The 25,787-nt window shown below is 46.0% G+C and overlaps 2 protein-coding genes across 5 annotated transcripts in view; both read left to right on the top strand.

Annotated features, from left to right (window-relative positions):
* The window catches only part of SETD1A (SET domain containing 1A, histone lysine methyltransferase), a 30,874-nt gene extending 22,920 nt beyond the window's left edge, over positions 1-7,954 (top strand). For all 3 annotated transcript variants that reach the window (XM_060281772.1, XM_060281774.1, XM_060281773.1), the window contains exons 18-20: positions 395-514; positions 2,033-2,170; positions 3,210-7,954. In XM_060281772.1, the coding sequence (XP_060137755.1) occupies positions 395-514; positions 2,033-2,170; positions 3,210-3,383 (432 nt within the window). In that variant the 3' untranslated portion in view covers positions 3,384-7,954. The remainder of the gene's footprint in view (positions 1-394; positions 515-2,032; positions 2,171-3,209) is intronic.
* Positions 7,955-18,376: 10,422 nt separating this feature from the next.
* Positions 18,377-25,787, top strand: part of HSD3B7 (hydroxy-delta-5-steroid dehydrogenase, 3 beta- and steroid delta-isomerase 7) — a 52,005-nt gene continuing 44,594 nt past the window's right edge. The window contains exon 1 of one of the 2 annotated variants that reach the window (XM_035134988.2): positions 18,377-18,591. The gene's annotated coding sequence lies outside the window, so the exon portion shown is untranslated. Of the gene's footprint in view, positions 18,592-19,207; positions 19,214-25,787 lie in introns of those variants that run through there. The other variant, XM_060281771.1, reaches the window with a different exon arrangement.

The raw sequence follows: 25,787 nt of genomic DNA, 5'->3' as shown, positions 1-25,787 counted from the left end.
ACTATTGGAAATAGCATTGTGGGGGCTGTGAGTGTGTTAGGAGTGTGAGGGAAAATGACTGGGGTTAATGGGAGCATAGAAACCATATATATTGAGCCATGACAACCTATCCACTTATAGTGTGGTTTTAGATGACTCTTTGTCATTGGTGAAGCATGTGTGCATTGAGCAGAAATCATCAGGCAATGCTTTTCTAGAAACCTGAGGACTAAATAATCTCAGAGGGTTTTTTTAAACAAACGTCTGGAATCCAGATGGTATGCTGTGAGTTTTGCACAAACATGCACACTCAGCCTAGCCCCAGGCTCCCACCTGTCCCAGATAGCACATAAGTATCTCACTGCTTCTCCCATACCCATCATTCCTCTCCTCACCGTCCTCCTCTTCCCTGTAGTTCCGCAAGAAGAAGCTACGCTTTGGTCGGAGTCGAATTCATGAATGGGGCCTCTTTGCCATGGAGCCCATCGCTGCTGATGAGATGGTCATTGAGTACGTGGGTCAAAATATCCGGCAGGTGAGCAGTGAGTGGAGGAGACAAGGTCTAGGGAGGAATTCTTGTTTCTGCTGCCTTGATGTCTTGTATGAGCCTGTCTTTATAACATGAGAGCACCAGTGTTGGTGCACAGCCTTGGTCATATCATTTTATCTTGTGTTTAAAACAATCGTTTTGGAAAGCCTAACTTCATAATGTGGCTGGATCGCTCCCATCCCTCACAGAAGCATTCTGGCTTTGTATGGCTGGTATTTAAAGGTGATGGTGCCAATAGTTAACAGGGTGGCTGCAGATATCTCTCTACATGTTTTTTGTGCCTCTGATTGTGTTGCATTAGGAGAGCTTTGTCCAGGATTTCACCACTACTTTGGTTTTTGAAAGATGACCCCTTCCCTAAGCCTGATCTTGTCCCCGTAGTTCCTTGTATTATCTTGGTTTAAAAAAACAACAAAAAAAAAAACAACAACAACAACAAAGGCTTGTGGGAAGGTGACTGTGACCAGTGGGCTAGTGCAATGGGGAAGTAGTGGGGAAAAGTACCAAAAGAAATAAGCTTGGGCTCTGTGAGGTTCCTTACTGAACTGCATTTCCTCATTGGAGGTGATGAAATATATGCATGAATATGCAAGCAATTGACACCAGAGGGTGCTCTGGAGACTGCACAGAGCAGGGCTGCCTTTTCATTGCTGCCTTGGGAGGACCTGTTTGTTTCCTGAGTGACAGTTCAGATTGCTCCAACCTTTTTTGCAGCGACACCCAAGGAATTTCCTTCCCAAATGATAGGCATGCTTCTGAGAAGCACTGCACCAACAACTGTCAATTTGCAGTTTGGCACTGGGAAAGTTCCTTAACTGTTTTCAGAGGGCTGCAGCAAAAAGGAGTCTTGATGACACCATTAAGACTAACTTTATTATGGCACAAGCTTTTGTGGACAAGAGCTCAGCTCATGCACCTGATGAAGTGGGCACTTGCCCGCAAAAGTGCATTACACCATTTTTTATTAAGCTTAGTTTAAGGTGCCTCAAGACTCTGCAGTTCTTTCTCTGTTACCCAGCACCAAATGCTGGCACATTCCACCTCCTAGATCAGAGGTGGGGGAACTTTTTTGGCCCAGCAGGCGAGCTTGGTCATCTCTCTCTATGGGCCAACTTTGACAGGCAGGCAGGACAACCCGCCATCGCCTGCTATCATGATGGCAGGTGATTGACAGACCTGCCTTGCACAGCATTTCCCCAGTACCCACCAGCCATCTGCTTATTGGGTGCTTAGGAGCCTCAACGCTTCAGCTCTCCTTTCTGCAGAGATCAGCTGCGTGATTTAAGTTCCCATCAGATGTTGTCACATGTGATGTCAGGTATGGGGCAGGTGGCCATGGTTTGGGGAAAACCAAACATCACAGGACAAATCTACCCCAAGGGCCAGGGATTCCCCACCCTTGTCCTTGATGGGCAATCCCATCCCTTCCATTGACAGAGCAGCCTTGCTTTTTGTTACATGGTCCGTTCTTGAGTGTCCTGACTCACTCCTTCTCCTTCTCAGGTGGTGGCTGACATGCGCGAGAAGCGGTATGCGCAGGAGGGCATCGGGAGCAGCTACCTTTTCCGCGTGGACCACGACACAATAATCGACGCCACCAAATGTGGCAACCTAGCTCGCTTCATCAACCACTGCTGCACGGTAAGCTATGCGGACATTGTAAAGGAAGTTCTCATTAAATGCAAAATAAATAAAAAATTTCTTCCAGCAGCACCTTAGAGACCAACTAAGTTTGTCATTGGTATGAGCTTTCGTGTGCATGCACACGAAAGCTCATACCAATGACAAACTTAGTTGGTCTCTAAGGTGCTGCTGGAAGAAATTTTTTTATTTTGTTTAGACTATGTCAGACCAACACGGCTACCTACCTGTCATTAAATGCATTTATTCATGCAATGTTTTTAATGAACCTACCACTTTACAGAGTTACATGAGCAGGGAAAAACTCCAGTTTAATTTATGTGCATTGTTCTCATTTCGAAGTAGACTAAGCTGCCCTTGACAGACACTGGTGGTGCTGTGGGTTAAACCACACAGCCTAGGGCTTGCTGATCAGAAGGTCGGCGGTTCGAATCCCCGCAATGGGGTGAGCTCCCATTGCTCGGTCCCAGCTCCTGCCAACCTAGCAGTTTGAAAGCACATCAAAGTGCAAGTAGACAAACAGCGGGAAGGCAAATGTGCTGCTCTGGTTCGCCAGAAGCGGCTTTGTCATGCTGGCCACATGACCTGGAAGCTGTACGTCAGCTCCCTCGGCCAATAACACGAGATGAGCGCCGCAACCCCAGAGTAGGTCACGACTGGACCTAATGGTCAGGTGTCCCTTTACTTAAGCTGCCCCTAATGTGCCTGCTTCCATGAAAAAGGTCAATAAATCCTGACTGGGGCACCGGTAGCAACTGAATTCTAGAAAGAAGCCCCAGGCTGCTGGTTCAGAGAGTGGGGAAGAGGCTTCCTGGGCCTCACATGGTTCACCCTTGTTACTGGCACTTCTTTAGCTTCACATGCAGCGCTTCCACACACCTTGGGAATCACAAATGGAACCTTTGGGGGGGGGGAGGTTGCTCCTGGCTTACAAATGAGTAACGTAGTGAACTAGTGAGGTGGTGCTGCTGCCATTGGCATGGAGCTGATGTATTAACGTCCTGTCCGGTTCACTTTTGTCCATCTTTCCCTCTCTTAGCCCAACTGCTATGCCAAAGTCATCACCATAGAATCCCAGAAGAAGATTGTTATCTATTCCAAGCAGCCCATCAGCATCAACGAGGAGATCACTTATGACTACAAGTTCCCGATTGAGGAGAACAAGATTCCTTGCCTGTGTGGCACAGAGAATTGCCGGGGCACCCTGAACTGAGACATAACCCTGGCGTTTGTATTTATTTTGTTTCCCCAGCCCTAATCTCGCCTCTCACCCGTAGCTCAGCTCTTTTCCCGCAGAGTTGTGGGGAAACTCTCAGACGCCTTAAGACCCATCCATGTTCCCAGCCAATGAGAAAGCACTTCCCTCGCCTCAGGTTCGAATCAACAAGAAGTTCCTTTTTCTTCCACCAGCCAGGCTGGTGATAGTTTCTTTTCAGGTGTTGCTGTCATTTTTGTTCTAGCCTCCAACACCAATTAACAAAACTCCTGTAGATTCTGACTCTTTGCAGAAGTCAAATGTCCTTCCCTTTCCAGCTTAAGAAGGCCTGGATATTAGTGTGGTTAATTCTGTAAGACCCACCAGCTCTGTTGCTAAACTCAGAGTATGGCTTAATATGTTGAGGAAATCAGCAGGGTGGCTGTGTGGTGGAATTTCCCTTCTCGGTATCAACTATTTCAGGTTATGGGTCTCCAGCGCACAGCTGTCAATTAGCTGTTGACTTTGAGAATGGCAGGTTGGGATCAGTGCCTCCTGCGAAACCTTTTGAGGCAGTGCAGTGCTTGATACCCCTAAGGGCACATCTGTTGGAGCTAAGAGCTGCCCAGGCCCTTGAAATTTAAGATTGTGGAGCATTTGTCCTCACATTTCCAAAGGGTTGGGGGGGGGGGGTTTCCCTGTTTTTTTGACAGAGAGGCCTGGAACAACCCCTGCCCCAGGGACTTTGTTCTGGGGTTAAAGGTTGCTCCCGAAATCTTTCTGCTTATGGCCAGGGTGCACTGGGGGCGGGGCGGGGGGCGGAGCATGTCATTGTCCAGACGCATCATTCGGCTAGATTTGTCACCATGGGCAAAAACTTGAACCTTCCTGCTTCAGTGTCTATCTCCTCATAGAATTATCATCCTGTTGATTCTTTCTCCTTCCAAGCACTTGAGGCTAGAGAAATAGAGGTCCTGAAAACCAATTAAGATTGTGTCATTCATTTTGCAATCTCCCTTTTCTGACTCTTTTTTAAAATTCTGTAACGTGTAGTAAAACGGGGGGACAGGGACTAGCCGTAATAATGAAGGGGAGTTGAGTTTCTTTCCTTGTTACAGTTATGGCTTCAAATGATGCTGACTTACAGCGTAAGCTAAGACTTTCCTACATCCCAGCCACCCCTAATAATTTTTCTTTAGGAGAAGAAAGTTGTGTATATATCTATTCCAGATGGATTGGCTGTTTCTTGTAGAAACACATGCGTTTATTAGTATGTAAATATTTTATTTTGTTTTCCTCTTCATACTAAAACGAAAACTGTAAATAATGTTGCAATGTATTTCCTTCTCCTGTTTTTTTATCCTTGCTTGCCCTGTGCCACCCTTTTCCTTTGATGCCAAGTAGGATTTCTCTCTCCCCCCCTTTTCCCTCTAGGGTTTTTTTGGGGAGGGAAGGGAGCATATAACTTTCTGGCAGGGGGTCAAAGAGTGTATTTCTTTATTTCTTTTAAATGGGAGTCAGTTTTGAAAGTGAAAGATTTTTAAAGTAGGCATATGGAAATATTTTAGCAGGTTTGTTTGTTTTTTTCATTTTAAAGTTCTGTCTTCATTCTGCTTGTCCCAGTGTTTGAATTTTGAATAGTGTTGAGCTAGGTGTTTGGGAACATATCATCTCCCTGGCTAGCATGTGTTTCCTGCAGTGGACTGTCCAGAGCTATGAGGAATTAGCTGCTTTCAGTTCCCCGCATCCAGAATGCCCTTTACGTTCTAGGGGAAACCACAGGTGACACCTGAAAACGTTTCCATCTGTATTTTAATAGTAGAGAGGGGCAAGGGGGTTGCTTTCAAAGGAGGATCAGCATGCAGGCTGGTAACTCTCTTCTTTCTGCTGCCCTCTGCTGTGTCCCAAATCTTCCCCATCCCAAGACAGCTATTGAGCGAATCCATTTACTTCTCAGTTTCCACCCAATTGGCATATATGGTGTGGGATAAATGGTTGAACTAGTCCAACAGAATAAAATGCAGCCCTTCTGAGATGTCTCTTATTGATCTCACAAGCCTGTAAATGCTTGGGGTGAGTTTTAGACATGCCCATCTCGATGTGGTGTTTCATAGGGCCGAAGAACTGCATATTATGTTAGCCTGGTTTGCCAGTCCATCCTTGCTGAATATAGTTAATGTTGGAAGTGGGGGCATGGAGGGCCTGCTTAATGTTTCACTACTGCTTCTCCCCCCCCCCCCAATCCTTCCCTCCAGCTGTTTTGCCCCCAATCCCCATCTTGTACCCCATCTGTGGGTCCAAGAGTGGAAAGAGAGGTAGGAGTGTAGAGAGAAGCAGGGAAGGCTTATGAACCTTCCACCCACCACGTCTCCTGTGAAAAGGCCCCTTCCATAAATTTTTATTATTATTGTTTAGCAAACACACTTTGGAACTGAACCCTCGTTGGCTGATGTAGTCTGTAGTTCCACCCCATTTCTTCCAGTATTTTGAAGGGTAATTAAGTTCAAGTAACATGCACCTTTCTCACTTTGCTCTACATTTAGTAAAACCTCTCCCACTCTGGGCCTCCTTTGTGTATCCTCTTGGGGGCAGGATTAAAATTGCTACTGCTTTCTGCTCCTTTTCTTTTTTTCACTATGGTGCAATCATGGCACCTCCCCTAAAAGCCCTGGCCAGTTTTAAGGTATGCTTCCATATCTAAAGAAATGGCAGATGACTTCCTCTCCTGCTGTAAAAGGCTCCATTAAGACTTGCCCAATATAAGTTGGGTGTTTTGTTCGTTTGTGGGACAAGGAGCAGAATACTTGCAGCAGGTTTGCTGAATTATATAATTTTGTCGCGCATCTTACACAATTCTTGTCAGAAGCTTAAATTATTTTCCCCCTCTTACTACTATAGTGTTTTGAAACCAAAGAGACAGGAAGTTGTGGAAACCCCATGTTAGCAACCATTGTTTTGAAGTGAAAGGGGGCTGAATCATCTCAAGTAGCTGCCTGTTTTGTTTCTCACTGCCTGGATCTCCCTCCCCACCCCCAGGTGATCTCAGTCTCGAACATCCATAATTCCACTGACTTTCTAAATAAACTCTACACACATTTACTACTTACAGATTTTATTGAGGGGGTGGGGTGGGGAGGAAGGAATTTGTTTCAGGCATATTCAGTGAGAAACGGGGCCAACCACCCACACCTCCGGTCATTCTCTCATTCCCTTCTGCCTAAAAACCTCAGGTGGATCTTCACCTGCACGGAAGACAGGTGGATTTTAGGCAATTAAATAGTGAAAACAGCTGCAGTAATAAACGGACCCTTTTATTCCCTCCCTTCTACATCTCTCAAGTCCCCGTCTAAGCCCGATAAAATATCGACCTGTCTTTGGTGGACTCTCCCAACTCGAATCTCTGCTGTATTTAAAATTTTGAAATAACTCTCTCCCAAACCCTACATCTTCTTGGCTTTTTTGAAATTATTCGTTGCTGCAGTGTTTGTTTGTCTGTTTGTAAGCTTCGCTCTCACCCACCCCCAGTCAGTCAGAAGGATATGACCGAAGTCTTACTATGCGTCTTGTCTGCATTTCCATTTAAAACAAAACAACAAGCAGCCTGTTGGATTGGAGCTTTTTAAAGGCCCTCTCTCTCCAGGCTGCTGTTTCAGCAGCTCCAGCCCCTTAAAATCCATCTCATCTTAAAGGTTCAGAAACTAGATCCTTCCAAGTCTCCTTGACAAGTTTAAACCAGCAGCCGCCTCTTAACTGTAATAAACTACTGGCCAAACTTTTTCATCCTAGCTATCCATGCTTTTCAGTGTATTGACAGATTTTGATTTCAACTGGAAATTCTTGTAAGAACAAGCTTGCTTCTATTCACAGTTGCGATATTAATTTTTTTAAAAAAAGTGCCTTTGAGCCAATACATTGCTGGGGAAGAGGGGAGGTGAAGTTTAAAGCACATAATGTCTCTGAATTATGTTTGGTGGCAGATTTTTGAAAAGCTGGCTGTATTTCAGCAGGTTGGCATGACAAATCAAGCTTCTGTTTTTACTGGGTGTAAATCTTTTCTGCTGAAGTCAAGTCACAAACGCTGTGTTTAGAGGCGCTGCATCATCTCAGTTCCCAAATATTTCAGAGGGAGGTTTTGGCTGGTTTGGGGAGTGTGACTCTCCTTGTTTTAGATTCACTACCACTGAGATACACAAGCAGAGGATTAGAGCTTTCATTTGGCTCAAATGGAAGGGAGAATACCCTGGATTAGGGTTTGGTAGGCTTCCTACCAACATTTCACCTCCTTTAGAAAAGTTCCATTTATTAGATTTTGCCATATATTTTATGCAGGAATGGTTTCTGGTCTTATGAAACCCCTGCTATTTATTTGCATACACCAGTGTGCCTTTTCCAAGCTGTGGATAGAAATCCGTTATTTGCTCATTGCCTGCAGTTGGTTCAAACCCTTTAGTTTTGGCATGAGTTCTCCTCTCCCCAGGTCTTAAATATGCTTTAAAAATTGTTTGCAGTGGGTGGTGGGTGGGATTTATTGCTTCCTTCTTCATCTTGAAATCCAGAAGTCTTGGTTGTTCCGCAGTGGTTCCTCCCCCCCCCCCTTCCCAAGGCTATAAAGAAGGGGAAACCTAAATTTTCTGCACAATGATTTCTGGAACTTTTATCCTGTTTCTAACGTTGTTTATGTAACTTGTCAGACAGAACAGATAAGATTCTTTTTAAAAATAATAATAATAATTCCCCCGAACCAAACCTGTGCAAATTGTTCCAGATGCTTTAATGAATACCACAAGGTTCTTTCATCTTTCAGAGCTGACTCTTAATTTTCCAGCTTCTTCAAGCTGAATGGTTCTGGAATTACATAGCCACCCACCCGCCTCTTTCTATTATGTGCATTCCCCCCCCCCCTGTGTACATATATGTAAAATATATATATATATATATAATAGATATCCAAAAAGATATATATCTTTACCAGGGAAGGTTAAGCTTTTTTAAACCTTCTCTAGCAGCAGTGGCAGCTTGCTGGGAGTTTTGTGTGTAATGCAGAGGGTGGGCATGTGCACAGATGGATTGATGGATGGGTCCCATTCATTCATTCACTTTCCCTTTCTCTTTCCCTTTCTCTTTCTCTTTCTCTCTCTCCCTCCCTCTCCCTCTCCCTTCCCTGGCTGCCCAGTGGATGGGTCTCTTTAAACGTACATCCCCACTCCTCTGTCTGTCTATATAAATATTATATATATAGATATATATATATATAAATATATTTTCATTTGATCTTATTGGCTTCCTACTTGTAAATATGTTAATAATTTGTGGATTCATTACTTGGTGCCAGATAGCACATTTTTATAAAAGTCATTAAACTTTTATTGTACAAAAACAAAACAAAACCTCGGAGCACGGTTCTTGTTCTCATTTCTAGGCTCGGGGCTGATCACGCACCACACCAAAACAAGTCTGAGTTCTTACGCCACGCAAACCTTGCCTGCCTGCCCTTAAGTCATGCATGCAAGGTCATTGTAGGGGTCAGTGCAGCCCCTGCCAACCGAGATGCGCTGGCTGGGACGAACAGAAGTTGTCATCCAAGACGCTTGGAGGGCACCAGGTTGGCAAAACGTGGGCTAAAGTGCTGGGCTGTGGGCAAGGAAGGAGGTTGGGGTTCAGGTTCCCACTCAGCCATGAAACATCTATTTAGGCTAATTTCAAGACAGACTCGCCGGCCCACCTGATAGGTGCATTTCTGAGGTCCTTGGAGAAAGACTGAGATAGGAATGCCATAAGATAATTCAGGGCTTTTCAAATTGAAACTGGTTTTTTGGGGGGTGGGGTGGCAAACTCACATGCCAGGTTTGTGAACTGTTATATTTCTGCTTGCATCAAACCCAAATTGCCTCCATGCAGTTAAGCTAGGAAGCGTTAAGCTAGGAAGCTTCTTCTTTGCCACCATCAGTTTCTGCACACCCAGGACCTAGTGAAAATATTGTGAATAACTAACTCGTGCTTCGTTATTTGTAAGTCTGCCCTGCTCTCATCCATCAGAGGCCATGAGTCTGTATCCATAGTTCATTTCTAAAATAAATATCAATTCCACTTGAACACCAGTTATCCTATTCCTTCACAATTAAGACCACTGACATTTGAAAAACTAAAACTTGTTTGCATGCAGGTAGGTAGCTGTGTTGGTCTGACGTAGTCGAAACAAAATAAAAAAATTCCTTCCAGCAGCACCTTAGATAGTATCTGAAGAAGTGTGCATGCACACGAAAGCTCATACCAATGACAAACTTAGTTGGTCTCTAAGGTGCTGCTGGAAGGAATTTATTTTGTTTGTATGCAGTTTTGGGCAAGTTATCCATCCATAACCAATTACCGGTACCTTACACGTTTCATGAATAGAATGGTTTGATATGCACATATTTGCTTAAAGGAGACACGGGTGGTGCTGTGATCTAAACCACAGAGCCTAGGGCTTGCCGATCAGAAGGTTGGCAGTTCGAATCCCCGCTTAACGGGGCACAATTCTAATTTAACGGAATCGGATCATTTTGGCCAAAAAGAAGATCGTCAGAAATGAGTGTAAAAGTAAAGGTGATAGCCAAGTAAGTTCTGAGAATAGACACGATGAAATTAATAGAACTAAGGATATACTTCAATGTGTCACCTGAGAGTATGACTAAAGATTTCCAACCCTAAGGACATTTCAGGCAGTTTCGATAACAGCCATTTCAAATGACTACATTGGTGCCAACACGGTGCCGTGTTGTGATGTAATTGGAAGCCAGGAGGGCACGTAGATTTAAGCTGGGAGTTCCTCTGGCTGACCAGCACCTACTTCATTGGGAGCCAGAGATTTGGCAACCATCAAGGCACCTTGGACCACTCTCCATCCTGCCTCCCCACCCCTTTCTGCCCCTGTCTGATTGTGCTTTAAATGTATTTGCAGTATTTATATACCGCCTTTCAGCTGGACCTCACAAAGCGGTTTACATATTAAAATGGAAAGGTTCTCTTAGGCAGAGATGTTACTGCTTCTTCTCTGTGCCCCTCAGGGCAAAGTGGTCCTTCAGACACTCCTGTGGCGGCAGTTGGTGGAATGAACGGCTACCCTGGGAGTGGGAGGGTGGGAATTCCCCAAGTTTCTTCTCTGCTTCCATAAATTTTGCCCAACTGCCCAGAGACTGTTGGTATCATGTGGCAGCTAAGAGACTGAGCCTCCCTGGTACCAAACTTGCTGTCATGAATTTGGTAGGTGGCCGTGGGCAAGGCATGTTCTCTCCCATCCCATCGACGAAATGAGGATAATGAGGACACCAGACGGGGACACAGGCATCTATTGCACCCAAAAAATTGGCCCCACTTCAAAGTACAGTTAGTGACGTTCCTTTGCCTCCCTGTCAGATTTCCCTTGGCAGAATCTCTCATGGCTTTGGAAAGCAGAACTAGTTTTCCCCAGTGTTGCCAATTGCACCTTCTCACCGCAGTGTCACCTCGTATCTCAAAGCCCTTCCCTTCAATGCGGCTCTTGGCTATTGTTTCTGGGGCACCTGCAACAATCAGAAGCTGCACCTTGGTTTTCCAGCATTTCGGAAGTCAAAAGGACTTCTGGGACAGATTAAGTTCGGCGCTTTTGTTTTTGCTATTTATTTTGCATTTTTGTTTTTGAGGCTTTTTTGGTTAATTCGTTTTTGTGACTGTGTGGAACCCAGTTCAGCTACTGATTGATTGATTGATTGATTGATTGACTGTGGAAATGGATAAAAGCCCCCCATGCCAAACAATGACTGTCATCAGTGCAGGTAAGGGAAAATTTTTTAAATTTTTTTATCATCTACAATATTGTCTTCTTTATTTTATAGTACAGAACATTGATTATTGATTTTATTGGATCAATGGTCTTGTTAGATAGTAAAATTCATGTTAAATTGCTGTTTTAAGGGTTGTTTTTAAAAGTCAGGAATGGATTAATCCATTTTGCATTACTTTCTATGGGAGAGTGCGCCTTGGTTTTGGAAATCTTTGGTTTTGGAACGGACTTCTGGAACAGATTAAGTTTGAGAACCAAGGTACCATTGTAATCCCTAAACAACCAGGTTATTTGAAAGGCTGCCTCCCCCTGTGTAGACATGTCAGATTATTTAGATCAGGCACCCCCAAACTGCGGCCCTCCAGATGTTTTGGCCTACAACTCCCATGATCCCTAGCTAACAGGACCAGTGGTCGGGGAAGTTGGGAATTGTAGTCCAAAACATCTGGAGGGCCGAAGTTTGGGGGTGCCTGATTTAGATCACCTGGGGGGATTCTATTTGTAGCACTGCAGCCTATGGAATGGCTTAGACTGGTGATCTGAAAATGGGCATTTTCTGCTGCTACTCCTGTTCCATGAATTGCCCTTCCTTCTGCCATATGGAGAAGCAGCGCCCATCAGTTAGTCTTGCAAAGACTTTATTTTTTATTCTTTTGCCCAGGCTCCCCATGACCCCTAAGACTGGATGCCGTTTTATATGTTTGCTTTTGATCTAGTCACCTTCAAATGTTTTTATGTTGGGTATGTACTGCTGTTTTATTGGCTATAGGTTGTGGTTTTTTTCCTTTGTTTTAATGACTTCAGTTGGTACTGTGTTGGTTGCTGTTTTTGTTTTTTTACTCTACACAGCTGACATACTTTTTAAAACGTTCAGTGGTTTGTAAATGCTTTTAAATAAATAGAAATCAGATTTCTGAAACAGAGCTCTCCATCGACAACACAAACTGATAGTCAAAGAAGCACAAAATCCTTGAAAGAAGAATCGGAGAAGACAGTGAAGAGAGAAAGAGAAGGAAACATAAATGCCATTTGAGCCACATAAATCCTTTGTACTGTACTGCAAATATCAGTGTTGGTCATTGACTGTAGCAGTAAAGTTATGGTTTACTTCCTTGGCAACCTGGGCTAACAGATATCCGGATATGTCAGTACATAGGTTTTATCTTCCCATTTACCTTTCACCTGCCTTCTTTAGAAACCACCACTGCTCTGCTCAGGCATTCTTAATGCTCCAAATACCAGGAAATTATCATAATTATCAATACAGTCATACCTCGGTTTAAGTACTGTACACTTCGGTTTGAGTACTGTACTTTCAGTTTAAGTACTCCGCGGACCTGCCTGGAACAGATTAATCCACTTTCTATTACTTTCAATGGGAAAGTTCACTTCAGGTTAAGTACGCTTCAGGTTAAGTACAGACTTCTGGAACCAATTGTATACTTAAACTGAGGTACCACCGTACTTTGAAAGACCATTTCGGCAATCGACCATTTCTAGATTCTTAGATCTAGATTAATACATTTCCCCACTTACCACCCCCATCGTTCTGGCCGGACACTGAAGTTACAGGGAACCAGGCAGAGGACCTTCTCGGTTGTGGCGCCCACTCTGTGGAACGCCCTACCACCAGATGTCAAAGAAATAAACAACTGACTGACTTTTAGAAGACATCTTAAGGCAGTTTAGGGAAGCTTTTAATATTTGATGAATTATTGTATTTTAATATTTTGCTGGAAGCTGCCCAGAGTGGCTGGGGAAACCCAGCCAGATGGGCAGGGTAATACTACTACTACTACTACTACTACTAATAATAATAATAATAATAATAACAATAACCACCCTTCCCTTTATAAAACTGAACTATCTTGTCTCCAACATGCATCGGTACGGTAGAATCCTGATGTGGAATATGTCTGGTTGGACCCTAATGCCTTTTATGAATAACTTGTGAATAACAGGTTTATGAATAACCCTGTGGAATGCCCTCCCACTAGAGGTCAAAGAGAACAATTACCAGACCTTTAGAAGGCATCTCAAGGCAGCCCTGTTTAGGGAAGCTTTTAATGTTTGATGGATTTCTGTATTTTAGAATTTCTGTTTTTTTTGGAAGCCGCCCAGAGTGGCTGGGGGAACCCGGCCAGATGGGCGGGGTATAAATAATAAATTATTATTATTATTATTATTAACTTCCTGCTGCATCTGAAAGCTTAGGCCCAGCTGTGAAGTGTACCGTATCACAATCGTTTCTGAGTCATTTCACTTCCCATCACATATAGAAATTTGTTCCGCTCTTGCCTGTAAATGGACTGGTTTGGAAAGAATACCAAGCCCTGTTGGCGCAAAGAGGAAGTGGGCTGGAGGCACATTTGCGCCAGAAATGGCAAGCCCTCTTCCGAAAGCACCTTCAGCTCTCTGGGAAATCCAGCTGAAGGGGTGCTCTAACCACTGTGTGTGGCCAGGATGACCTTTGGTCTCGCCATTGGAGTGACCATCTTGCCCTTAACCTGATCACTGGGCACAGCTGCGGTCAAAGCAGTGGTGATCAGACAGGGTGATAAAAGGAACTGGTGACCAGTTATGACACCCAGAGAAGGTGTTTGTATGAACTGATATCTGTAGCTATCCCTGAGCTTAAAAAAGGGTAAGATTATGGGAGTTATAGGGAGAAAATGGATTTCACTTTCATCTGCACCAGCTCCATCAGAGGCAAGAAGGGGATTCTTTTCGTAGGTGACTCATAAGAATGAGGAAGGCCAAGGCCAGCTGAGTCTTATGTAACATAATGTTTTGTGGGAATTAGCAAACAAGCCTATAGCGCTCAGGTAAAAGAGGTATTTCTCAAAGCCCGAGAACTGGGTTGCTGTTGATTCACAAGTTAATCATCTCAAAGTCGTGTGGGTGGGCGGGGCTATGGACAAAGTTGATCTATGGAAATTCAGTGTGTCCCTGAGAAGCCTGTCTGATTCGTGTGGCTGGAGCCTCACTTGAAATTCAAACCCAGGTTGACGCAGTGCCTGAACAGCCAAGGTAGGAGCAAGATCTGTGGTAAGGTTCAAAGTCACGCTCTGAGAAACGTTGAAGAAAGGCCAAACGGTGGAAGAGCAAAGTATGCGGAGACTACGGTATTGGTTGCGCTGCCGCACCTACAATGCTGTCAGGAACGCAGGTCAAACAATTGTACAGCACTATTCCCAGGTTCAGTGTGTGACTTCCTTGGGGTTTTTGTGTGTGTGTGTTCAGAGCAGAGGTTTTCAACCTTCTGGGCTCTACAGCTCCCTTGACCCCCTGCATTCTTTCTGCGGCACCCCTTGTGGGGCTCAGGAGCCCAGTTGTGTCACCCCTTGCCTGCAGAGCTGGCAGCCTCTCACCCTTTTTCAAACACCCTCTCTTGTGGAGTGTTCCCTTAGCCTCCTCTCCCCTCTCTTTGGGTGTCTTCTGGGCAGCCGCAGCCGCCACCGGTCTCTGAGCTGCCCTCCGCTTGCCCCAAAGAGAGGTATTGGAGCACTTTAATCCAGTTTAATTATGCAAATCCTAAATTTCTGGTGTGAGCTTAAATGCTTCCTCCAAAATACAGACAGCCTGGAGGCATCCCAATTCCACAGGCCTATTTAATTAAAGCATTAAAAAGCATTAATGACTCACTTGAACCAGGCAGTGGCCTGGAATCTAGGTATTCCTAAGGGATGATTAGATACAGAATTCTGTCTGCCTGCCTGCCTGCCCGCCTGCCTGCAGGGGTGGAGCTCGGGGGGGACATAGGGGGCAGGCCGCCTCGGGTTCCACTATGGGGGGAGTGACAGTCGGTGCCCCACCCAGCGACTCCCAAGGTGAGCCCTCCAGCCTCCCGGTAAAAAGCCCACTCGGCACGGCACGGCACACTGCGCCAGTGGGCTATCTACCTGGAGCCTGGGCGCTCTGTTTAGGCTCCGTTTAAAAGTAGCGGGGGGCGTGACCCCCCTCTACGTAGCACGCATGCGTCATTATGTAGCGACACTGTGCCCCCCCCCTCCGGGTGCATGGCAATTTGCCTGCCTGCCTCTCTCACACCCATACCCACACCCCTCCTGAAATTATATCTCTATCCAGTTTACATCCTCAGTGTTTTAGGGACAAGTTCTTACTAGCTATGCTCCAAGACTTTGGCAGGAATCTCTTCCTTCCTAAGGACAGGGAATGCAGAAATATGGAATTCTGTTTTCTGGTTTGAGGAGAGGAATTCAGTTTCCACAGACTTTAGTTAGAACATTATGAGTGTAGGAATGTAGCCTGTGCATGTAACTCTGGAAGATGGTAAGGGCAAACTTGGTTCTGGGCAGACAGTGGAATTGAGAGTGCTTTGGGGGATGTTGGGAGGAGACGAAGGCTGGGACTCTGACTCTTAGATATTTGGGGCAAGGTGCAAGATTCCCAGGTTCCAATTGTATATTATTGTTGTACTGTATATTAAGTCTAATTTAGCACAAAGAAGGGAGGGGGAAATGGTTGAAGTATGAAGGCTTTGGGGAAGTAATGATGTTCGCTGGCCACTAGGATGCGCACTGCATTAACTTTAACTTCAGCAGGATCAAAAGAGGTGCGGCAATGATGATGCATCCTTTTCTGACTATTTGGGCAGGGAAAGTGGGGAGCATGAATTATTTGAGGAGAAGCTAAATTTTCACTAGCTACAATCCGGGACCAAATGCTTAAGGTCCTATTCCATATCACGGATGGCAGATTGCAAATAGCCTTTGCAAGTAGCCTTTGCAGCAGGACTGGGCAACTATGTCCTTACAAAATACTGCATTTTTATGCATCCCCCCCCCAAAAAAAAACCCCAGGTTTGATCCCAATTGAGGAAAACAGTTCTGCGTTATCAGCTTGCAATGTTTCCAGAGCCTTAGAGAATTGTGTCTTGCGCAAGTCCAGCTGGCTAGTTTGTGGATGACAGGTGAGGTCTAACCTCTTAGCTGCTGTTGTCACATTTACTATCTAGGGGAAATAAGCAGCCCCGCCTCCTGCTGGGAATAGGGAAGTGGGGTCTGTGTTGTGGAATCTGACCCTACCAGAGAGAGACGGATTGTGGCCAAGTTGTCATGCAAGTTGCCTGATCATGCTCGCCTCTATTCCTAGAAAGAGAAGAGAAAGTGTCTCTAAGCACGTCCTTCAGCGTTGCTAGGATAAAGAGACAAAGGAGAAGGCTGCTGTGTTTTGTACTTTGCACCTTTGCTCTTGCATCTCTCTCTGTGTGTGTACACTCAGCAAAATGCCTCTTTAATTTTTATTTCAATCATGCCCTTGGCTTAGGATTGTTGTTGTTTAGTCGTTTAGTCGTGTCCGACTCTTCGTGACCCCATGGACCGGAGCACACCAGGCACTCCTGTCTTCCACTGCCTCCCGCAGTTTGGTCAAACTCATGTTCGTAGCTTCGAGAACACTGTCCAACCATCTCATCCTCTGTCGTCCCCTTCTCCTTGTGCCCTCCATATTTCCCAACATCAGGGTCTTCTCCAGGGAGTCTTCTCTTCTCATGAGGTGGCCAAAGTATTGGAGCCTCAGCTTCACGATATGTCCTTCCAGTGAGCACTCAGGGCTGATTTCCTTCAGAATGGATAGGTTTTTATCTTCTTGCAGTCCATGGGACTCTCAAGAGCAGGCATCCACAAACTTTGGCCCTCCAGATGTTTTGGACTAAAATTCCCATCTTCCCCGACCACTGGTCCTGTTAGCTAGGGATCATGGGAGTTGTAGGCCAAAACATCTGGAGGGCCACAGTTTGGGGATGCCTGCTCAAGAGTCTCCTCCAGCACCATAATTCAAAAGCCTCAATTCTTCGGCGTCCAGCTCTCACTTCCATACATCACTACTGGGAAAACCATAGCTTTAACTATACGGACCTTTGTCGGCAAGGTGATGTCTCTGCTTTTTAAGATGCTATCTAGGTTTGTCATTGCTTTTCTCCGAAGAAGCAGGCATCTTTTAATTTCGTGACTGCTGTCACCGTCTGCAGTGATCATGGAACCCAAGAAAGTAAAATCTCTCACTGCCTCCATTTCTTCCCCTTCTATTTGCCAGGAGGTGATGGGACCAGTGGCCATGATCTTAGTTTTTTTGATGTTGAGCTTCAGACCATATTTTGCGCTCTCCTCTTTCACCCTCATTAAAAAGTTCTTTAATCCCTCCTCACTTTCTGCCATCAAGGTTGTGTCATCAGCATATCTGAGGTTGTTGATATTTCTTCCGGCAATCTTAATTCTGGTTTGGGATTCATCCAGTCCAGCCTTTCGCATGATGAATTCTGCATATAAGTTAAATAAGCAGGGAGACAATATACAGCCTTATGTACTCCTTTCCCAATTTAGGATAGCCAACCCTTTTGTTGGCTTCTGCACCTTTAAGAACACCTTTGATGATGTGGAGGTAGAAGCAGACTGGGTGTAGATTTTCCAATTTTCCCAAGAGGGCAGGGGAAACTCTTAGCCAAACCTAGGGGGTGTTTGTGTGATACCTTATGGTGATATCTCTGCGGTTTCCTGATTTGTCCTGTACGTATTTGAAATCTGCTTTTAGGGTGGTCACTTTAAGATCTGCAAATGAACTTGGATGCCTGGATAGCTCAGTTGGTTAGTTGTTGATAACGCCACGGTTGCAGGTCAAATCCCTGTATGGGACATTTCTGCACTGCAGGGAGTTGGATTAGAAGAGTACATCGTAGTGCGTGGTCAGGCGTTTTTTGCTCTGCTTATTTTAGGCGGGAATCGCCATAAGACACCCCCCGAAAATAAGCCAAATTAATCTAGAGAAGGGGGGGCAGGTAAGCCCCACCCTGCGTAATTGATCGCAAGACAATGCACACAAACCCCATTTGAATGGCAATGCTTATCAACCTGGGGGAGTGCCCCCTTCAGATATTTTATGGGGTGTGTGTGCAGGAGTGCTAGCCCGGGGTTGTGGGTGCCATGCAGCGTGCGTGGTCCTGGCACTGAAATTTGTGGGTGCCCGGCCCCTTCCTGGGGAATTTTGCCAGGGAGTTGGCACCTATGGGGGAGGACGAAGGGAGTTGGCTCTAGAAACCGATACATCCCAACTACTTATATAAATACGTATATATTTGTGGGGGGGGGGGGGAGCTTTGCCAAGTAGTCACACGCCGCTGAACGTCGTTAGGAGCGCTCTTTATCGTTCGCTTTTAAAGCGCAGTGCCAACTAAACTCTACTCCGAGGAGACCCGTGGAAATGAATGAACCTGAGTGAGCCCCGGGTCTCTGGACTGCCACAGGCAGGCGCCGACAGGATCCAACCCCTGCTAGGACCTGCGGGGAGCCGCCTTCCCGGGGGCGGGGAGCCGCGAGGCGCAGCAGCTACAAAGGCAGCGGCCGCGATGGGGCTCCGAAGGCAGAGAAAGGGACCGGGAACCGGCTGCGGGGGAGTCTCTAGCACCAGGTGAGGACCCCCCGAGGAGAAGCGTGGTGGGGGGCGCCTTCTCCAACACCCCCCACCCACGCCCCACCGCTGCCCAGGCTTTGTGCGCAACTTGCAAAGGGCAGGAGAGAGAGGAAGGAGCCGGTTGGAACTAAGTTCGGGACGGTGCAGGTGGAAAAAAGGAGACGAGGATGCCCCTGAGCACATGCAGAGTGCATTTGCCGTCGCTCTTCAGCGGCCATAGCTAGTGGGTGGGAGCGGGGCTTTCTTTTTTTACGAGCTGCTCCTTCCGAACTGGAGTCTTTTTCTCTCTCTATCTCTTTTTCTCGGGGAGTCTTGAAAGAGAGGATTTTGGGCCGGGGTGGTGTTGGTCCCTTCATCCCTAGTCCGGGTCCTGCAGCGCAGCCTCCCTTCGTATCTCATTCACACGTTACTGCTCCCCTGGCACATAGATAGCCGCATCACCCGGAAGGTGCCAAGTCAGCCGGTTGTTATTCCGCCAGCTCGGCATAACTCTGCGGAGGGCATGTGCGCTTCGTGCTCGCTGCTGCAAACCAGGCTTACGTTGTCGGGAACTTTCTACAGAGTTGGCACCCTGCACTCTGTGACTCTGTGACAAACCCGGCAGGCAGAAGCTCAAAAGGTGTGGCTTTGCTCCCTCCCTCGTGCCTTTATATCCCACCTCCCAGGAGCTCTAGGTCGAATGCATGACTCAATAATAATAATAATAATAATAATAATAATTAAAAAATTCCACAACAACCCTGTGAGGTAGGCTAGGCTGAGAGGCAGTGAGTGACCCGAGTTTCATTGCCGGCTTGATGTGAATCGCGTTGGTGGTTTGTTTTGCTTTGTTAGTTGTTCTGCAATTAGTTGTTTTGCCACTGCCCGCAGGGCATACAGTGCAACAATGGGAAATACGGTATATAGCTGGGTGTTTGTGGTACGAAAAGCTATGGGGTGTCTTCAGGATGTTGCAAAATATGGACTGCTTGGTAGCGAAGCAACAGGACTCCCTCCAAACACTGAAAGTGGCATTGCATATGACTGCCCAGGCAGCATCCTGAACCCAAATCATCGTGAATGCGTGATATAAAGGACACCTGGAAGAAGGGGTCCCTTTGCAAAGCGGAGCTTGCTGGAAACGGGTGCCTCCCTCTCAGGTGTGTTTGGAGCTGCTTAGGATGGTACGGTAATAGGCGTTAAGTATTGTGGTCACTTAAGTATTGTGGGCTGCCTTCCACGTGAGCCCCAGAAAACTTTATGACTACTTGGCTTGACGTGAATCGCTCTAGAAAAAATGCTCGAATCAGTTCCATCTCTTCACATGTTCTGCGCTCTGAGCCCTTTGAAGCTGGAGCTGGTTCAACAGCAGCAACGGCAGACAGATAATTCTGTGTTCTCCTGTCAAGGGCAGAAGGAATGAACAGCCAGGACGCCTGGGTTCTCTGTGGTTGCTGTCTCTAACCCCCACCCCAATCAGAGCACCATTAGGTTGCAGGCATTGCTCCCAAACATTCAGGTTGGTTTCATAGTAGAATTATTATTATTATTATTTTACTGAGTTCGTAAAGTGGAAAATATGTTTCGGGGATGGCAACTCCCTTCCAGTTGTGTGATTTTCTGTGTGTGGAATGGTTGGCAGTGCAGGACGAGGGAAATGCCATTCCTAGTTTGGGGAGGATTCCCTTGGAGGGAATGAGAGGCACTCCTTGAATTTCAGGCCGGCACTTTTATTGGTTGCTGCGTTGGAACCAGTAAGCCAGAGAAAGAACTGTGGGATGATATTATGAAGTCTGGAGTAAAATGCCTCGTCTTGCTGGAGCCGCTCTGTTCTGTGAACAGTTGCCTGCTTTGGAGCAATGGGATGAATCCAGGAGAAGCGGGGTTTCTTTTTTCACAGTGGCCCAGCTGCAGTGAGAGGGAAGACTGTACCTGTTGGGTTTCTGCCTGTTTTGCAGGTTTTTAAAGTGTTTTTTTAAAAAAAGCACAGGAATTTTATCATGAGAGAAAAGATGGTAACTTTACACATCCTAAAAGATTACTGCAATGCGTTATACATAGGGCTGCTTCTGAAGACGGTTAGGAAACTTCAGCAAGTACAGAAGTCAGTGGCCAGGTTTCTCACCGGAGCAAGACGATTTGAGCTTATTACACCGATCTTGGTCCGACTGCACTGGCTACCAATTAGTTTCCGAGCCCAATTCAAAGTGCTGGTTTTGACCTATAAAGCCTTAAACGGCTCATGACCGCAATACCTCAAGGACCGCCGCTTTCCATATGAACCTACCTGGACCCTGAGATCATCTTCTGAGGCCCTTCTTTGTGTGCCTCCTCTTTGAGAGGTCCGGAGGGTGGCGACACAAGAACGGGGCCTTCTCTGCACTGGCTCCCCGTCTGTGGAACGTGCTCCCCTGGGAGGTTCACCTGGCGCCTTCATAACACACCTTTAGGCAAAAACATTCCATTTTAACCAGGCCTTTGGTTATCTGATTTACATCCTAAGCCCTTTTTAAATGTGTTGGGGAGGCGCTATTGGGTGTTGCTTTTATTTGATGATGTCTTTTGTGGTTTTAGATTTTGATTTTATCCTGTGAACCTGTGGGCATAGGGCAGTATATGATGTTGATGATGTTGATAGTGATGGAGCAACTTGTGGTAAGTGAGAGGAGGACTGTTTGGAAGACAGCTACCGGTACTTGTTGCTTCACATATTCAGAGATTGTCAGGTGGCCCTGAAAACAGGTTCTGGGACTACCGCAAATCCTGGCTCAAATGAAGTTGTTGGAGGAGCCTGTCCCACTTACCTCTTGGTCTGATGCAGAGCTGGTGGTGTGCGGACTCCCTCTAGCAATTGCTGAGTTGTACTCACACCTCGTTTTCACTGACATACGAAATTTCTGGGTGCAGGGAATGGTGTGTAGAGGAGCACTGGGCTATTGCCGATTTGGCTCAATCATTAGGGGGTTAGACTTTTGATCTCAGGGTGGTGGGTTTGAGCCCCACTTTGGGCAAAAGAGTGCTGCGTTGCAGGGGGTTGGACTAGATGACCCTCGTGGTCCCTTCCAACTTGACGGCTCTAAATCTCAGCACCACCATCACCCTCCCGGCCTTAACACACACATTCAGCACCTGCAGTTTGAACTGGAGCAGCAGAGATGAAGGTTTTCCCCTTCGGAGGAGAACTAGGCCTTTAAAAAAAAAAAATCTTTCCCCTGCCGCTTAACTGTTAAAAGATCCAGGAATCCCTGCTGGAGCTGTGAGCTGCCTGGAAAAAGATGCCCTTGGAAGGGAAAAGCAGACTCTGCGTGTGCTCAGAGGCACTCTTCCTGCGGGGGACAGCTGTGACACTGCATTCGGCCTACTGACTCTGTCCTAAATCTGAACCTTGTGGACTACAGCCTCTCACGCTTTAAATTTCATGCCTGGGCCCCACAAATGCAAAACAAATATGAATATCTGGCATACAACCAGGTGTGTGGGTGTAGGCTGCCAGCCAAAGCCTAGTCCAACATGGCCACCGTGGAGGAAGAAAGGAGTCAAACGACACCGGGTGCTTTAGAGAAAAGAGCTTTTTATTTCCGCCATGCAAGCAGGGCAGAAAGGTGATGCGTGTTAAATTCACACAAACACACTGTGTTGTGTTTGTAGCTACATTATATACCCTTGTTCCTGTGGGGTGGGGCAGTCCTACCCCTCCGTTCTGGAGTGCCACGTTGATACATTCCAGCCTTGGCTGCGTTGGTACATTCCAGCCTTGCGTTGGGCAAGCCGGAGGCCCCCCACAGCGGGGGTCTTGTAAATTCCCATTAAGCAAGATGATGGGGCAAAGTATTTCCTTATTATATTATTTTACAAGCTCATATATTGTCCATAGGAGAGTCATGGCTTGGGGCCCCCAGAGATGTAGCCTGACTAGCATTCCTTTCCTATCTTTAAGGAGTGCCTTTTTGAGGAACAGCTTAGGGGGCTGGGTATGTTTAGCCTGGAGAAGAGAAGGTTGAGGGGGTGAGGGGTTGCTTTCTGCTACCCCAGAAAAGTAGACACAAACCATGGATTCAAACTACAAGAGTATTCTACCCATACATCAGGAAGAACCTCCCGGCAGCGAGAGCTGTTCAGCAGTGGAATTTGCCTGCAGATAATGTGGTGGACTCTCCTTCCCTAGAGGTTTCCATGCAGAGGCTTGATAGCCACGTCAGGAATACTCTGATGGTGTTTCCTGCCTGGCAGGTTGGATTGGATGGCCCCCTCCCCATGGCCTCCTCCAACTCAACTCCTTTCTAATGTGAGAGAATATTTTGCCAATAATTTGAACTTAATGAAGTGGGGAGAAATCAGATTCAGTTCTTGCTCAAAGATAAACTTAACACACACATGCACTTTACTTTGTAAGGAATGTTGTCCCTGCAAGGATGAGTTGTCTTGCCCACTGCTCAACCTGTTTGGCTGTTCTTGCGAGGGTAGGTATGTGATGATCTTATCTATATCTGAAGGGTATCTACTTCCTTCATGGGAACTCCGTGTGATGTTGAAACTAGGGCCCAGGGCTAAATAGCCGCCTTTTCCCCATGTGTGTTACTGGCTTCCCAGCCAGCACCTGTGGTCAAATGTGGTTATTAGGGCCGGGCAATTGTGTCAGTTTTGGTTTCTCTCGCTGTGTCTCACTTTCCCAATCTTACATTCAGCTCTCTAGCTCATGAAGAAACAGGTCCCTCATGAAAGTTGATCAGCGCTTTGGTTTGAATTCCTCCTAATAATATACACATTGAATCACTCCCAAAGAGAAACATTTTTCCAAAGCACGTTTCCCCTAATGTCGTGCATTTGTGTGTGCTGTTTTCACTGAAATATGCATTTTTTTAAATAAAAAAAAACATTTAATATCTGCCTTTTGTGCACATTACTCAGCTGGAGAACCTCATTGCAAAGGGCGAATTTTGAAGGCTGCGTGTGTTTTGGTTGGCATATTGTTTCGGAAAGTGTGAGTTTAAATGTGAACTGGATCTAATTTCTTCCACATCCCTAGCAGTTGTTCCGTGCAAACGGTTTTCCCCCCTTGTAACCAACTTGCACAGATTGGCCCCGTTTTCTGCTGATTCCTTGGGTTAAAGTCTAAGCAAATGCAGCAATAACCCTTTAGGGCTCTGCTTTTCTTTCTTCAGGAAAGGAGCTGTTCTTTGATCTGAAGAGGCTTTCGCAGCCAGCTGTTCTTCCTATCGCCTGGTGCGGTTCAAGGGCTTTGTGTGTGTGGATTTCCTTCCTGCCAAGGCCCCAGGGTGGGAATTGTGGAGTTAAGAGAGCTTCAGCTGGTGCTTAGTGCTGCCACAGATTCTGAATGTGTCTCAAGTTGCATGCAAACCATACACGGAAAGCATGTCCCCACCATGACTCCTGGGAACTGTAGTTTTCTGAGAGGTAAACATCAGTTCACATGATTTTTTTAAAGGGAGGGAATGTGCTTTAAATCTGCTGGGAATTATAGCTCTGGGAAGGGGAAAGTAAAGTTCCCAGGATGCATTGGAGGCCCAAAAGGTGCTTTAAATTCATAGTGCATATGCAGCCCAATGGAGGAGTGGCCAGAAGGTACATCGGGATCTACTCGTAAATCTTTGGGTGGTTTTTTTTTTTTTAATTGGATCATCAAGAATTTCTGGTAGGGTTCGAGTCAGAAATAACATAGTTCCTCACACCCTGTCCTTAATGCTGGTGCATTTGTTTTACTTGTTTCTATAGTCGTATAAACTGGTTTTTCTTGTTTTTAATATTTTTAATTAAATTGTTATATGCATTAGTACAGATTTAGATTACTGCAGAAATCTGATAAAAACAAGTTTGCCTCACAGTCTCTTATTTATCACCACTTATGTAAATATTTATGTGACTTACGTAGCTTAAAGTTCATTTCCAGGTGAAGGAAATGCCAAAAACAATGTTTTATTAAAAGTCATTACTTACATGCAGTTTATAGACTTAAAAACAATGGCATCCACTTGACTGATTTCCATTCCTGACCACAGACGAACATACAGACTGCAGCAATTTCCGCTTCCTTTTCCGTTCTTATCACAATTCTCAGCCGGTCAGCTAGATGCCTAGCCTAGTAGCACAGAGAGAGAGCTGATCCTTGTCTTCCTTTCTTTCTCCTATTCCTTCATCTCTTGTCTGTGGAGAAGACGATACCAGCTGTGTTGATGTTTATCTCTTTAAACTACACTCAGTAAACTAGCCGTATTAGTCTTGACTGGGGTAGCCAATGCTGGTGCCCCCCCCGGATATTATTGGACTACAACTCCCATCTGCGTCAGCCAGCATGACCAATGGTCAGGGTTGATGGGATTTGTAGTCCCACATCACACAGAGAGTGCCATGTTGCTTGTCCATAGGCTACGTACACAACATTCATTCATTCATTCATTCATTCATTCATTCATTCATTCATTCATTGTGTTTATATCCCACTTTTTTCTCCAAGGAACCTAGGGTGGCTCACATAGTTAACACACAGGGAGGGACTCTATACTCAACCTGCTCCTTATGGGAGGTGGGGCCAGGCCAGCTAGGAAAGTGTGTGATATTTCTAGGGTCACAGAAATTGCTGCGAGCCCCCTGGGGATGGCAAGGGCCTCTTTTGCCACCTCATTGCCAGCCACTCCCTTCCCCAAAAGTATCTACTGGTAGTAACTGAAGCAGGTTGGTCTCTTAGGGGCTAGTTCCTCCTCTTTTGCATAACAGGAAGGAAGCCACTTATCATCTCCGCAAGGATGTGCTGACCTGGCCTAGCATCCAAGATACATGATTTACTGTCATGCAAAGCAAGGAGGTAAATCTGGATTTAATGGGGGACAAAGATGGGCTGGCATTTGATGAGGCGAAAAGATGGGCTGGCAACTCAAAATATGGGACGCCGATGACTTTGTGCGGATGCCACAGGAAAGCTGCACATGTGAGGCCATGCTGATCCCACAATAAACAGCTGTCCCCCGCCCCCCCGCCCCAATTTGTGCTTTCTTTCTCACGGCTTGTATGGCTGGTTTATCCTTCCTGCGGCATGGATAAGTCCATGAAGGATGTAATTCGGCTAATGTAGCTTCTGTTTTTAAACCAGCCTCCCACCCCTTTTTGTTTCTAGGAAGTGTGCAGCCTTCCTGGATTAACGTTGGCTTGGGGGGGGGGGCGTGACACTTCTCTCTCTCTCTCGTTTGTTGACGCTTTGA

This window comes from Zootoca vivipara, chromosome 13 (genome assembly GCF_963506605.1).
Source record: "Zootoca vivipara chromosome 13, rZooViv1.1, whole genome shotgun sequence".
NCBI lineage: Eukaryota > Metazoa > Chordata > Lepidosauria > Squamata > Lacertidae > Zootoca > Zootoca vivipara.
This window is presented reverse-complemented; position numbering and strand designations above follow the sequence as displayed.